We start from the raw sequence: 15442 nt of genomic DNA, 5'->3' as shown, positions 1-15442 counted from the left end.
TTTTATTGGAATATAGTTGACTTAAAATGTTGTGTTAGTTTCTGCTGTACAGCAAAGTGAATCAGCTATACATATACATATATCCACTCTTTTTAAAATCCTTTTCACATATAGGTCATTACAGAGTACTGAGAAGAGTTTCCTGTGCTATACAGTAGGTCATTATTAGTTAACTATTTTATATATAGTAGTGTGTATATGTCAGTCCCAATCTCCCAATTTATCCTTCCCTTCCCCCCTGGTAACCATAAGTTTGTTTTCTACACCTATGACTCTATTTCTGTTTTGTAAATAAGTTAATTTGTACCATTTTTTTCAATTCCACATATAAGCGATATCACATGATATTGGTCTTTCTCTGTCTGACTTGCTTCACTCAGTATGACAATCTCTAGGTCCATCCATGTTGCTGCAAATGACATTATTTCATTCTTTTTTATGGCTGAGTAGTATTCCATCATATATATGTGCCACATCTTCTTTATCCATTTATCTGTCAGTGGACACTTAGGTTGCTTCCATGTCTTGGCTATTGTAAATAGTGCTGCAATGAACATTGGGGTGCATGTATCTTTTTGAATTATGGTTTTCTCTGGATACATGCCCAGGAGTGGAATTGCAGGATCATATGGTAGTGCTATTTTTAGTTTTTTAAGGAACCTCCATACCGTTCTCCATAATGGATTCAGTTGACAAATGTTTGCCAGTGTGAGTTGCTTTACTTCAGTTGCCCACAGGGAAAGCTCCAGGAAGACTACACCCCAGAAAGTCTATCCTCTGTTCTTACTGTAATTAGAAGAGTATAAGTGGCTTTCAGTATGAGGCAGGCCTTGCCTGAGCTCCTGGCTTGTACATCTTGTTTCTGGAGAGTAATTGTCTCTGCCGCTTTGGTGCTTGTTTTGTTTTATTAGAAGCAACATGATATAGAGAAAAATCTGCAGGGACTTGGTTTCCTCTCTGTGTACTCTGAGGCAGTAGCTAAGGCTAGAAGTGGTGGGAATGAGGACCAGTAAACATAATCTCTCATTGTTAGTTTCCCCTAAAATGCTCCAAACATGGCTGTAACCAGACTCCAGCCTAAGTGTTCATCTCTGAACTTTTCAGACTGGCTATTTTGGAAAAGGCTATTACAATTATTCTAAACCCATGTTTAGAATTAATTATCCCTTTACTGAGTACCAGTAAAAGTCCAAATCGTACTGGGGGGAATGTAGGGGTAGTACAACAAAACACTGCAAGAGATCATCCATCTACCAAAGTTGTGTACACCATGTAGTGGCGTGTGTTAGACCAACCTGAACTTGAATCCTGGCTCTGTAATTTACTAGCCATCGGACGTCATTTAACTTTTCCTGGCTCGATTTTCTCTTCATTCATCTAACAAATATTTTTGAGAATCTGGTATGTTCCCAAAACAGCACCAGGCACTTTGAAACAAAAGTGGAAGTAAAGTATCTATTTCATTAAGGTATGTGAGAATTAAGTGAGATAATTAAAATAATATGAAATAAAGAACTGAATATAATATATACTCAATAATGTTCGTGGTTATAATCATTATTAATTAACAAATATTTATTGAGAACCTATTAAAAACCAATCACTAGGCGGGGGCCAGGGATGGACAGGTGAACAGTAACAGGCTATGAAGAAGCCATGATGGGCATTAGCAAGAGAGAAGACTGCTGAGGAAGGGAGGGTTTTGAGTGACAGGAGAGGACTTAGATGTGACCAAGGAACTCTCGGGAGGTGTAACATGAACATGGCGTTTGAAGAAGAGGATTCCAGCAACCAGAGTTGGCTAGATTGCCATGAGGGAAAACTGGTTAGAAGCCCATCCAATAATCCAGGAATTCATCAATCCAATCTAGAACAACACTGAGCAAATTGAGAGGAAGAGACTGAACTTCAAAGGCATGATAAAGGAAGGAGGGGATAATGAGGGTGAGGTGTGATGAGTGAGTGCATAGAAATGTCACGTAAACAAGCCTAGACTGAGACAGTAAGCATACAGCCTCAAGCTGTGAAGAATAAAGTGACATATATGTATAACCTACATTTTCAGTCAATACTGAGTACAGAGAACACTATTCAATGATGTTTTCAACAACTGTTAACTACAAAAGTAATACCTGCTGAAAGTAAATAATAATAATATCTAGAAAGTGCAGAAAAGTATTGAGAAGAAAGTTAAAATCACTTGTCATCCTGCTACCCAGAGGGTCATAGGACCCCCATTAATCCAGGCATAGAGTCAGTCTCTGGGGACAGAAGCATATGGGAAATCTCTCTCTCCATTTTGCCAAAGGGCAGGACATCACCCTACCCCAAACACCACCTTATGCCTGAAACTTCTTCCCATTGATCAAAACTGCAATTTTTAAAATAAGGGAGTGAACACACTTATTATCTGGAGAAATTAAGCACAGATGTTTACATGTCTGATTGTGTGCATACATTTGAGTGGTATGAGTGTGGCTGTGTGTGTCATATGCACACTTGTTCTCCTTAGTGGAAGGAAAAAAAATGAAGCACTGTTTACCTTCTTGTCACCAATGAACAGAATTTTCATAAAATATTAATGATATTGTCAAGGCAAGTGTGCTGTGGCTTCCTTTTGGCAACGACCAAGGAACATAAGTTCAGGAGCCAAAGTTTAACGTATGAGAGGAAAACTTAGAATTGGGAAATGTAATCCATTAACTTGAGCTTCCTTTCGTGAGGGAGGACCAGTGAGTGCACCTTTTGAGAACCACTAATGTGGTTATATGTGTCAACCTGGCTACGCCACAGTACCCAGATCTGTGGTCAAACTTTCTAGATGTTTCTGAGAGGTATTTTTTAGATGAGATTAACATTTAAATCAGTAGACTTTGAGTAAAGCAGATCTCCCTCCATGAAGAAGGTGGGCCTCATCCAGTCAGTCGAGTCACTTAACAGGAAAAGACTGGTCTCCCTGGAAGAAGAGGGAATTCTGCCAGCATAGCGTCTTTGGACTCAAATTGCAGTTCTTTCCTGAGTCTCCAGCCTACCGGCCTACTCCTCAGATTTTGGACTTGCTAAACCTCCACAATTACATGAGCCAACTCCTTAAAGCATATTGATCAAGAGAGGGATTAACATATACCCACTACTATATATAAAACAGATCATCAACAAGGACCTACTGCATAGCACAGGAACTCAGTATTCTGCAGTAACCTATATGGGAAAAGAATCTGAAAAAGAATGGATATATGTATATGTATAACTGAATCACTTTGCTGTACACCTGAAACTGACACAACAGTGTAAATCAACTATGCTCCGATATAAATTTTAAAAATTTATAAATAAAAATTAAATTTAAAAAAAAGAGAGAGAGGAGACAGATAGGCAATAGATCCTGTTTGTTCCATTGTTCTGGAGAACTCTGACTAATACAACTGAGTTTAAATATTTATTCTGAGCTCTGAAAGAAGCTGAGGCCTTTACCAAGGTGTTGTAAAAAGGAGCAGAGTGTGTGTTTCCACGGCACACCTTCATTCCACCCTCAAGGGACTATGTTGGGCATAGGATGAGATACAGTCTCCAAGGATATATGCTTCCCAAACGGATCATTACCAAGGGTTCCCCCAGATTCTGTTTCTCCTCCTCAGTTGATTACTCAAACTTCTGTTTATGCAGGGAACCCTCACAGGAAGCAGTCTGAAATGTTTCTTAGCAGCCACCTTCAAGTAAAGAATCGAGGCTGGAGGCTATGTGCCCTGCTCTCAAAGAGCACAATAAAACTGCCTCAGTTGACCCACAGGAAGCATGGGATGTTCTGATGAACCAGTTTTTCCAGAAAGTTCAGGGCTCACCAGAAATAAGATCTTTTTGCTTCAACCCTTATTGTGGAAAATCTTTATCAAGCGTAATCATTTCGTTTTTCCATTAAAATTTACTTAACGAAGTATAAACACTACGATTAAATCTTTCAAAATGGAATCTCTGGCAAGATCATTGCGTGATCAGTCTCCACCTCCGTTCTTCTTACCCAGCACTACTCAGCTTGGCCTAGGTTATAATGTAACCCAGGTCTGCTGTTGCACATTTACCTTGAGGCACTATGCCATTCCCAGAATTAATCACAGATTCAGTTACATACAAATCTTTGTTTACAAGAGAACCGTGAGGGAATTAGACTGTTCTCCGGTCTTACAGCTCTGTGAAGGCTACTGATGGGGAAAGGAGAGACTAAAGGGCCTCCACAGTGCAGGAGTCTGAGAGCATGGCTGCAGCATTATCTCCCACATCACAACACTGGGAACCTCTTCATTCCCATAGAATTTTGTCCATGCTCTTCCCTCTGCCTGGAATAGCCTTTACTGGCTTTAAAGAGAATTAAAAATGGAACCCCTTCCACTCTTACATGATTCTTTAATGCCATGTCTTTGACCATCAGTGTTAAAGCTCACATTTTGAACACTGATGTGGAAGAAACAGTGTAGAACGGACAGGGGGACTGGATTTGAGCTTGGTTTGCAAGCACCTCAATTTGTTACATTAAAACAAGTCACTTTTCTATCCACCACTCCCTCACCCTTCATTTTTCTTATTTATCAAATGAAGAAGTTGGTCATTTCACTCTCAGAGAGTTTATTATCTTTTTTATGTGAAATAGTTTACCTTTACCGTCATTTATTTTCCAGCCTTTGATTCAACCAACAAAATGTTTGGAGCCCATACCAAGGTAAGCCCTGGGAGTAGAGCCGTGGAGACGCCATCCCTGCTCTCGTAAAGTTTATCATCTTCCTTTCTCCCCTTAGTACTCTTCCCTTTTTTAAAACTAGAGTGAATTAAATACCTAGCTTATTTGTTTCAAAAGATAAGTGCAATTTAAAGTATATTTGAATTCCGAGCTTTGCAAAACTCCCCACGCCTCCCAAATTCCACACATCAACGGTGAAGATTGCGGTGGCAGTTTCCCCGACGGCCACTAGAGGGCGCGCACATTTTTCGATTCCGAAAGAAAGCGTTCTTTGGGTACTTGCCCCTGACATTCGGAATTGGTGTCTCTTTCCTCACTTTCTTTTCAACTTGGGGCAATTGTGGTGAGCCCTTAGGCTCTCTCACTCCACCACGCCATCCTCGCCCCATGCAGTGACTCCTCATCTGCCATTACGAAGAATTCTTTTGCTACCCAAACCACAAAAGTTTTGCTTCTGACTGTTCTCAGCATTTGCCCTTTTGACATTTTAGAAGAAATAAGATACGAGTTTGATGTTGAAAAGAAAGCATTGATTTCTTTAGTGGGAGGATTTCTTCTCCCTATTACTGTTTTCCCTAGCTGTGGGGAAAAAGCGCCTCTAAGGATTTAAAGCAGCTCCTTTGAGCTAAAGATCTTTCTGAGGGCTAACAGAGCTGCTTCTGAGCAGATCTTTTGGAGCTGACATTGGTCCCGTTGTTAAGCAGCCTGTTGTATTTTTGAGGCCCAGCCTTTTCCTCTGAGTTTTACATTCTGAATTGACCAGACCTTGATCTCAGACATTGGAGAATACACTCCCAGACCAACCCTCCTCACAAACCGTGAGCCAGGAGACAGGCCCAGTAGTTTACCCCAAGTTCTTTGCCTGGTGGGTGGCCCCAAAGCCTTAAACCTCACCCGTTATTTGGTTCCAAAGTCCTCTTACCCCCAGATATCCATCCTAAGCTTTTCGTAGGAGTCAGCACTGACATTAATGAAATAAATTGTAAGTCTGCCCCACTGCACATGGATATGAGATGAGCTTTTGAATGAGCAACTCTGCAGTTGACATGGGGAGGACTGGGAATGTGGCTCGAGCAAAAAGAGTGGGGGGGGGGCTTACCTGGTGGCGCAGCGGTTGAGAGTCCGCCTGCCGATGCAGGGGACACGGGTTCGTGACCCGGTCCGGGAAGATCCCACATGCCGCGGAGCGGCTGCGCCCGTGAGCCATGGCCGCTGAGCCTGCGCGTCCGGAGCCTGTGCTCCGCAACGGGAGAGGCCACAACAGTGAGAGGCCCGCGTACTGCAAAAAAAAAAGAAAAAAGTGGGGGACAGGGTCTTGCCCACCCCTTTCTGTGAATCTCAATCAGCCTGCTCTTTAAGGAGATGAACGACTTTTTTTTTTTTTTTTAAGAAAGGTGTCAGAAGTCTTCTGAGACTGCAGCTTTATGCAAATACGCTACTCAAGAAGAAGGCTTTAGGGGAGAGTTATTTATATCCCTCAGGCATTACACATGCAAAAGGTGAAACTGTGAATCTCTGCATTTCCAGGAGTGGTTGTTCTCATGATGAGCACATCCTTGCTACTTTGGTGGCACACAACTCCCATATCTACCTGTCAGGTTGTTCCAGGCAGGAGACTACATAATCATTCAGTCATTTTAGAATGACCCTGTATGTTTCTCTCCAATGGGGCTTCTTGACCTGAACTTTTCCTAGGGATTAGATTTACTACCACCTTGGACCCTCTAGTAATAGGTGCATCCAACTCTTTTTCTCCTAAACAGGTGCAGGATTCAGTCATTAAAAAGTCATCGTGTGGCACATTTATTGCCCTTTGGCTTTCATGTTGACTCCTGGAATTAGCCAAGAAAACGGCCATTTCCCTAGGAATTATTGCTCTGTTGCTGGCTCACCCTACCCAGAAATCTAGACCATTCTCCATATTGAAGTATACAGTAATCACTTCAGGAAATTGCTTTCCCTGTTGGAAACTGAGAGCTCACATCGGAATGTTTCCACAGCACAGCTGATGATAATTACGACTCACTGAAATTTCAGTTTTCTTTGATTGTGACATAAAAACTGGGACATAAATTAAAACCCAATTATCCTTTAAGGGTAATTGGGGTTATAAAACCAAGAGACTGTGAATCAGTGTGTCGATAGTGCAGGAGCCCACTGTCGGACGGAACGGTGCATTCTGTCTCCCGAAGCAGCCTTTTACATGAAATGGTTGGGGATAAGGTGATCTGTTCACACGGCATGCCAAAAGAGCCCATCAAACTGGGGTACAGCCTTGGAGAGGGCAGTGAGCTCCTAGGACATCTTGGAACGATTAAAACAAGGGAAAACTGCAATGGGAAAGTCACGGCCTTTACCTGTGAAGGTGCCCAGCGGTGGACCCAGGCACCCAGCACCAAGACTCAGCGGGTACCTGACTCTGCACACGTGGAAATGGCAGGTCTTTCTACATGTGAGACAATCTACGTTATCAAAGTCCATGAGAGGAAGTTGGACTTTTTTTTTTTTTCCACGAAGGATGTGATCTGCCAAAGCTGTGGGGGAAAAAAAAACAGATCTTCGGTAAATCAGGTCCTAAGTTAAATGTGTGAAGGGGAGATAATTAAAGGAAGTCTTGGATTATTTTAGAAGTACAGGAATTGCCCACACACCTATAGATGCCTCCCCAGCCACCTCTTGATGATGCATATTTGTAGACTCTTCAGGTCAAATCGCATCCACTGAAACTTCCCAACTTTGCACCCCAGAGCCTCTCATGACACACCCCTCCTCCCCCATCCTGGATTCTCAACAGGGTTTCACTTCCCTGTCTTTCCAGAGAAAGTGTGCACTTTTCGTATTTTTAAAAGAGCACATACCCTCCATATGACAGCAGTTTTCCTCTCTGTCTCTGCCACTTAGCTGAAAGCCCCTGTGGGGCCTTGACCGTGACGCATGTAGCTGGGCACACAGTAGGCACTCACTAACTGATGCTGAATATACTGCACCATTAAAATGGCATCACTCCGAACGTCTAACTTGTCTTTCTCGAAGGTAAACACTGCCACAAGTTATGAATCACAGAGAAGCCTTGAGCAAACTCAACCCCCTTTCAAAACCAATTGGGTTTTCCTTCGAGGGCACTCACCTCTGCAAACAACTTCCTGGCCACAGGACAACATAAAGACCCAGACAAGGGTTTCCAGCAGACCTCTGTTTTGAGTCGATGCATCAATATCACTGGGTCTCCTGAGAATCACAAGAGAGAGAGGCAAGGTCCAGACTATTTCCACCGTCCCTGGGGAACCATGCCCCGACAGACCTCTAGGGAAAGTGGGATGTCTGACCTGGGCTTTTGCAACCTTATTTCATAATCTACTTTCTTATCTCCTACTTCGCAAAACCGAAGAGAAATTGGTGCAAACTATATCGACAAAAGATCAGAACTTGATTCTCAATGGCAAAGGCAAGTATACATTATAAATAGCAAAACAGCTGGCTTGGACCATGTTGCCGGCCACTCATCCAGTTGAGAGATTTGAATGACATCATAACCCTTGAGAGGGTATTGCTAGCCAGCTGGTGTTATTTAGAATACACAAAAACTGGAGAAATAAAATGCACTCACGTGCGCACGCGCACACACACACACACGCGCACACACACACACACACACACATACACTCAGGTTCAAGTTATGCAGAAAAATATGAACGACAGGAAAATCATTTTCCCCTCAGGTGCCCTTCCCCTGGGGTGAGGCTGGGGGTGATAAGCAGCAGAGTAGAGGAAGGAAGAAAAAGATTTTGTTTTATTATTTCAGTTGGCTTTACAGCTCAGCAAAATCTTTGCCCTGTCGTGGGCAGAAAGCATTAGACAGTGTCCTAAAGGGAGCCAACTGCAAAGCTGCCCGCCCCTTTCCAGGTTCTAGGAAATGAGATCATTCCCCTCACTTGGCAACTAGGACGAGGGGTCATCCCAGCGCTGTCTTCCAATCTAGTTTACCCCAGTCATTTGAGGGTTAAAATTGTAGGGTATGTTTGAGATGGTCTTTTTTTCATTTCTTTTTTTTTTTTTTTTTAATTTTGCGTTGGCTCTGGAATATAAAATTGCTTGCCCATCCTCCAAGTGTATTCCTTTCATACTGGTAAGGTGTATTAGCAGATGTGTGTGTCTTCCTGCCCAGTAGAAAGTTAATCAGAGGACAGCACTGGTATTTTAATGTCTGCTCACCCTGTCACTAACACGCATTCTTTTAAGGGAAAAAATGCTTCTGTGCTCTAGTTTTAAAATGCAAAGGTATGATGTTATTTGTCACCATGCCCAAAAAAGTCCTTACTCGATAACTTTGCCAGAAGAGGGAGAGAGAGAGAAGGCAAGCGTTCCCCCAGCTGTTTCCTGTCTACAGTGTCTGTGTTTTGTAGATAAATGTGAGGATTTTCTCTAAATCCCTCTTCTGTTTGCTAAATCTCACTGTCACTGCTAAATTCAGAGCAGATAGAGCCTGCGCAATGGAATAAAGTCCTCAAAATTGAAATGTGACATTGCTCTCAACATCTCCCATCTCCCTGGATTTCTTTCTGCCTCATTATTCCTGCTAACCAATTCATTTCCAGACTTTGCACTTCAGAAGCAATGGGAAAAATCAGCAGTCTTCCAACCCAATTATTTAAGTGCTGCTTTTGTGATTTCTTGAAGGTAAATATTTCTTACTCTTTGAAGTCATTGGGGAATTTTCTTTAAACTGTGTACTGTTTGCTTCTGCTTAGAGATGTTCTTCACTTTAGAATTTTCATTGTTTCGGCACTGGGAGTTATTTATAAATTGCTGAATATGCAATTCTGTGGGATCTGAAAAAATAGCTCCGGGAGATAAATGCCTTTGCACAGATATCTGTATGAGTAAAAACTATTGCAAGGTACTTATGCTAAATCCTCCACTTCTGCAGGGCTTGAGTGGTGTCATTATAGAAGATTCCTTTAAATCCTGTCTATGGTTAAGGGCTATAGAGCATGGATATGAACTTTTGGAATTTTTTTTGCAGGTGCAGATGTTTTATTTTTAAGACCATGTTCGTGTGTATGTAGGACTGTGTGTGTATGTATCTGTGTGTGTGTAACTTGTCAAGACTTTTATTACAAGGCATGCCACATATAAAGAGTTACATTTTAAATGATATTAAAGCTTTAAATGTGATCTTTGGAGCGAAGGTCCCGGAACTCTCTGCACTTACGCCCAGAGAGTCAAAGTTAGAGTGAAGTTTACTTTGCTCTTCTGAAAAAGAACTCCTTAAGAACTCTTGCTGACCTTGCACATTCGTATAATTTAAACAAATGCATACTGTATATGGAAAGCGGAAACTTTCTAGCAACTGCTATTCCAAGTTTTTTCTTTTGAAGAGGATTCTCAGGGGCGAAGTTTGGACTTGGGGTTTTGTGTTGTAAAACTCTGATTTTATACTCAGTGTTGTAAAGTCTCTTTAGGTAAATTTGGCTGGCGTTGTCAATGCACTGACTTCTCGTTTCCAATCACTGGCCCTAGTTCAAGTTTCCATTCTCAGCAAAATTATATCTCTCAAGACTTGTGTTTTTCCAATTTGCAAGCACTTTTAAGCCGCTGTCACTGGCTCCCCGATGCAATTGCCTGAGGGCTCAATTCATAAAACGTCCCTACCACTTAGTACGGTAATCATTTGCTGCTTTCAAATACTCCACCACTAGGACTTTTCTTAGTCAAGTAAGTGGCTTAGGAGTTAAGGATACATCCTTGTCAGGCACCTGATTCTGCTGCACTTGAGATGCCAAGATGCATGCCGGCTACCTTGCTTTTAAAAGAAATGAAGTCAGTATACACATATGCTATGTGGTCTGATAGCTGGGGGCTTTGTCTCCCTGCTTAGATGATCTTAAAAGAGGCTGTGGAGTGTTATCTCTGCATTAACTACAAGTTTGGAAAACTCCAGATGAACTTTCCATGTTGTGTATGCTGAACTGTTCAGAAGTAGAGCTAGCCGTAAGTTGTTGCTTTTTCCTGTACTTGGAGCAGGAAGTGGTTTGAGGGAGCTACGTGGTCTTTCAAACGTAATTCAATGAGTAAAGGTGTCTGCCAGGCAGAACGAGCAAGCTGATTGTACTCTGAGTCTCAAGATATTTCCAAGTGTTTGAATCAGAAGGAAGAGGGCACAGGAGAGGACTGAAGCTTGGGTCACTGTCCAGGGCGGCTACTATAGGCACACAGTGGAAATTGGTGGCTTGATTTGGAGGAAAAGATTGACTTGAATCCCAGCCGTGCAATTTGTTCATTGTCGGAATGGACAAAAGGCAGTTTACCCAGGCTCATAGCATACCTGCCTGGGTGTCCAAATGTAACTAGATGCTTTCACAAACCCCACCCACAAAGCAGCACATGCTTTTAAGTCCTCAGTTTATTCACATCAGTCTCATAATACCCACCCTGACCTGCTGTAAAAGATCTGGAACAAACAAAAATGGTTACACCTACAGTGAGTATTTTCTTATGACTATTGCCCTCAAATTTTGCTGGGCATTTTTATCGTAGCCCAAACATCTGGAATCAATTGATATTCCATTTATTTAAGATAAAAAGAAAGGTCTTTTAAATTTTGGATTTGTGAATGATTTTTGGGAAAGAGTGCTCTGCAAGTTTTTTCTCTTTTCTCTTCTCTTTCTCCTTCTTCCTTCCTTTCTCTCTCTCAGATCTTTCCTTTCTCTCTCTTCATTTCTTTTGTGTTTGGAAAAATAAAAGGCCCAGGAAATGATGAACATATGGGGCCACTTGTTTCGAACTTTTAACTCCTAAGCCAGTTCCTTATTGTTTTCTTTCCGGGGAACATAATGTGATAAATTCTCTGGTTCTCTGTGGCTGTACTGGACTGTTCCCTGAACTAAAGGCGAATGCACTAGAGGTTCTATCTTGTCCTAGAACTGTAAGTGCTGGTATTTATCTTAGAACATAACTCAGCAAAAAAAAAAAAAAAGAAAAAGAAAAAGAAAGAAAGAAAGAAAAAGAAAGGAAAAATCTGTAAAAAATAAATCTTAAATTCTTAAATGCTAGAGATTTTTATGTATTGCTGGGTTTAAATGTGTCATATGAAATAAATAACTACTAAAATATAATTTTGACCTCTAATGAAGTTCTCAATTCACTAAGGCTATAAGCTGAGTACCTTTTCCCCTGGATTTCATGAGAACTGAAGAACTTGAAGGCATCTACAGCTGCAGGTGCTTGGCCTTAAGCATCACTATTAAATCAACAGAGAAGGAGGGATGGAGAAATAGGATTGGCAAAATAACATACATTCTAGAACTGACCCATTGCCAGAGTGTGGGGTATGTTCAGTAAGATCAGTTATGAATTTTCTCTTTTGAAAAGGGCAAGGAAGTCCAGTGGGGTTAGACTGGCTGAGATTTCCACTGGAAATATTGAAAGGGAAAACTCCCACCAATTATTATTTTATACATAAGAAAGATAAGGATAGGATGACTTGTTTCTAGCCGTCTCCGTGGCTTTGGCTACATGGGGGTGGAGGGTTTCCATGAACAGGTCCTATGGAGAAAATGGAAGAAATGTTCCATCAAGCTTTCACCTCCTCTTCTATTTTATGTCCATTATTTATGAGGATTTGCAAATAGAGGAGGCTTTTCATCTTCCACAGTTTTACAAGCATTAACTAAATATTTACATTGTGTTAACAAGAGTCAGGGGTTTAGGGTTTTTTTTTCTCAATTGCTGAGCTGAAAGTCTGGCCACAAAAATGGAAATCTTAATTACAATGATGGAGCAAACTTTGCCACTGATGTAGACAGCCATTAAGTTAAGAGTCCATGGAGGGCAAGGAAGGTGGTTGGAAAATAAATGACTGAGTCTGTTTCTCCAAAAGTGATGGAGTTAAATGGACCTGCCATGACTGGGAGGTTCAGAAAAGCCTCTTTTCATAATGATAGCTTCCAGCTTAACTACATGACCTTTTGATAGGGTCCCTCGCTTAACATCCTGTCACTGACTCCGCTGATGCTGCTGAGAGCGAATGCATCTGAGGGGATGAAGCTACTCACCTTGGGAGGCTTCCTAGAAGAAACCATATCTTGGTGCCACAAGTAGCAATATGGAAAAACTTAATGCTCACCTTCGCATTGTTTCTACTGCTGAGAGTGAGGATGGAGACCTGAGCCACAGGAATCCTGCTTCTGGCGGGGCTGCCATTTGGATGTCTATCATTTGCTAAGTCAAGCCAACCAGGGGTTCCTGCTATAAGATGGTTACAGTGACACATAAGTCCCTCCAAGAGATGAATTCCTGTGACTTAAAAAAAAAAAAAGGCTTTTGCAGGTTTTGAGCCCAGTGCCCTGTTCATGGAGGGCACAGTCCACATGTGTGTTGATCTGATATTAAGCTTACACGAGGGGCTTTAGAATAAAGAAGGCGTGGGGTCTACTTAGCATAAGCCAATTTCCTTCCTAAATTTCCTCACATTTTTCCCGTTCCTGATTTTATACTTCTACTTGTAGTTATTAACTGCTGATCTTCCCCAGGTAAGAAATCTCAGTCTCTCTTTCTCTGCCTGTGTTTCTCTCTGTCTCTGTCTCTCTCTCAAGTGAAAAAAAAAAAAAAAAAAACTGTGATGATATATAGTATTTTCACAAGTTCTTTTTCAGCTGCAGTAAATTCTCTTTAATCAGTAGCTGGGGAATGATGTTCTGGTTAATTTAATATTCTGGTCGATAATGAATGCACATGCTATCTGTGGATGGCCAATCTTGAGAGAACTTAAATGAATAAAACATATTTGGCCCCAGATCTGGACTGAGCACAATTTAACCTTTGATGATTCCAAAGGTTTACCAGGATCTCTGAGCGGTGTGGGATCCCACTGCAATAATAGCATCTTTCACGTTCACATAGTAAATGTTTCTAGATATTTTATCTCACTGAATTGTAATAGGAACCCATAGAGAAGGGGTTCAGGAAGGACTTCCCCAAGGTTCCACAGTAGCAAGAGGATTAAACTCAGGTTGCTTGATGCCAAGACCCGCTCAGCCCTCGCTGCCCCGCGGTCACTCACACACCTTGTTGCCCTTCGGAGCGGGTAGTTTTGATGAATGACAGGAATGGAGAGCTGAGGGTAAAGGCGCCCCTGCCTCACCCCCATCTCCTGGCAAGGACCCAGGAGGAAGCATGACCCTCCTTCTGCTTCTTCGGCAGGTGAAGATGCACATCACGTCCTCCTCGCATCTCTTCTACGTGGCCGTGTTCTTGCTTACCTTCACCAGCTCTGCCACGGCTGGACCCGAGACCCTCTGTGGGGCTGAGCTGGTGGACGCCCTTCAGTTCGTGTGCGGAGACAGGGGCTTTTATTTCAGTAAGTAGCCTCCTTCTCACTGCTCTGTGGATTTACAACCGCAGGGAGTATGTGAAGAACTGAATGACTGCCCACGGCTGGCAGCCGTCCTCAGCCTCCGAGATTCCTCACCTTAAAGCGAGCCTAGTGTTTCAATGGGGCTGTGGCACATTTTGCAGATTTCAGATGGAATTTTCCTCCTTAGCAGTTTGTCTTTTAACGACTTCCCACTGAGCTTTCCTGCAACTATGCTGCTCTACCCTCACTCTTCCATTCCTTCCAGTGGAAAGGTGTGACAAAATGGCCCTGGAGGATTAAGGTTTCAGTTTTTGAGATCTGTGAGTGCACGTAGCCACATATGTGAACGTGTAGGGCTGTTTTAAGCGCTAGGTTATTTGGAGGAAACTAGGAAGGTGGACTTGGGCAAAGAATGGAGGGGCCCTTCCCAGATGTCTCCATGCCATATGAAATCACCAGGAACACACAGAAGGTGAACCTTGCTGAAAGGCACGTTTGCAAATACACAGGCTCTCACTCAATGCAAACTGAAATGTTGAATTAATTCGCCCTCCATTCAAACTGACCTTGAGTCTCTGTTATTGCCTTCCTTTGACATCGCTCTTCTCTGGGGCTCTCCAGTGATGTCTCCATCTGGAAAAGGGTTTCTGACAAGTGCAAGGTCACTTATCCCATAAGTAGGTCTCAGGTGATTAAACAGTCAATAAAAAGTAGACAGCCAAGTCCACGCTTGCAAATAAATAATAAACACCAACAAGAGTCTGTGCTACCTGAGGGAACAGATCATTTAAAGAACCTACCTCAGAGGCATCTGTCTCATTGTATACGACAGGACACTGATGGGAAGCCAGACGCTCCTTCTGTGTAATTCTCTGGAAGTTTAGAGAGTTTCGGGAAACTGACTCTCAGGTCCTCAGGACCATGAATCATTCTTAGAGGTTCATATCGCTTAAGTGTAGACAGCTTACCTCAGTTACCCACTAGGCTTTGAATAGCTCCTGTGATGACTCACAAACTTCAAGTCTCTCTCATCTCCTTCCCAGGAAGGGGTGTGTGTGTGTGTGTGTGTGTGTGTGTGTGTGTGTGTGTGTGTGAGACTGGAAGGAGGGGTCTGTGTGTAGCAGTCCGGGATGAGTACGGAGCATGGGAAGGAAGAGGCTGATAGGCGTGTTGATGGTCTGTACTCATTGTAGATTTGGTGACAAATAGCTTTTCAACAACTAGTGACAGAAAGTGAGAAGTGCTTTCTACTCTTTGAATGGGCAAATTCCCACTCTCTGTTTCCAGCCAATGCTTTGAGTGAATTCATTTATTTTTCTGGCAATAAAGCGATTCTATCCCATTCTCTGTTGCTA

The 15442-nt window shown here is 42.4% G+C and overlaps 1 protein-coding gene across 3 annotated transcripts in view; it reads left to right on the top strand.

The window, feature by feature from the left end:
• The first annotated feature begins 9082 nt into the window (after window positions 1-9082).
• IGF1 (insulin like growth factor 1) overlaps window positions 9083-15442 on the top strand; it is a 75677-nt gene continuing 69317 nt past the window's right edge. Inside the window, exons 1-2 of one of the 3 annotated variants that reach the window (XM_027107359.1) lie at window positions 9083-9409; window positions 13934-14090. In XM_027107359.1, the coding sequence (XP_026963160.1) occupies window positions 9347-9409; window positions 13934-14090 (220 nt within the window). In that variant the 5' untranslated portion in view covers window positions 9083-9346. Of the gene's footprint in view, window positions 9410-11051; window positions 11214-13933; window positions 14091-15442 lie in introns of those variants that run through there. The other 2 variants (XM_027107361.1, XM_027107362.1) reach the window with 2 other exon arrangements.

This window comes from Aethalodelphis obliquidens, unplaced genomic scaffold (genome assembly GCF_003676395.1).
Source record: "Aethalodelphis obliquidens isolate GAN/ISIS:26980383/991018 unplaced genomic scaffold, ASM367639v1 scaffold8, whole genome shotgun sequence".
NCBI lineage: Eukaryota > Metazoa > Chordata > Mammalia > Artiodactyla > Delphinidae > Aethalodelphis > Aethalodelphis obliquidens.
The sequence above is the reverse complement of the archived record's forward strand: the minus strand, read 5'-3'. Positions and strand labels throughout refer to the sequence as shown.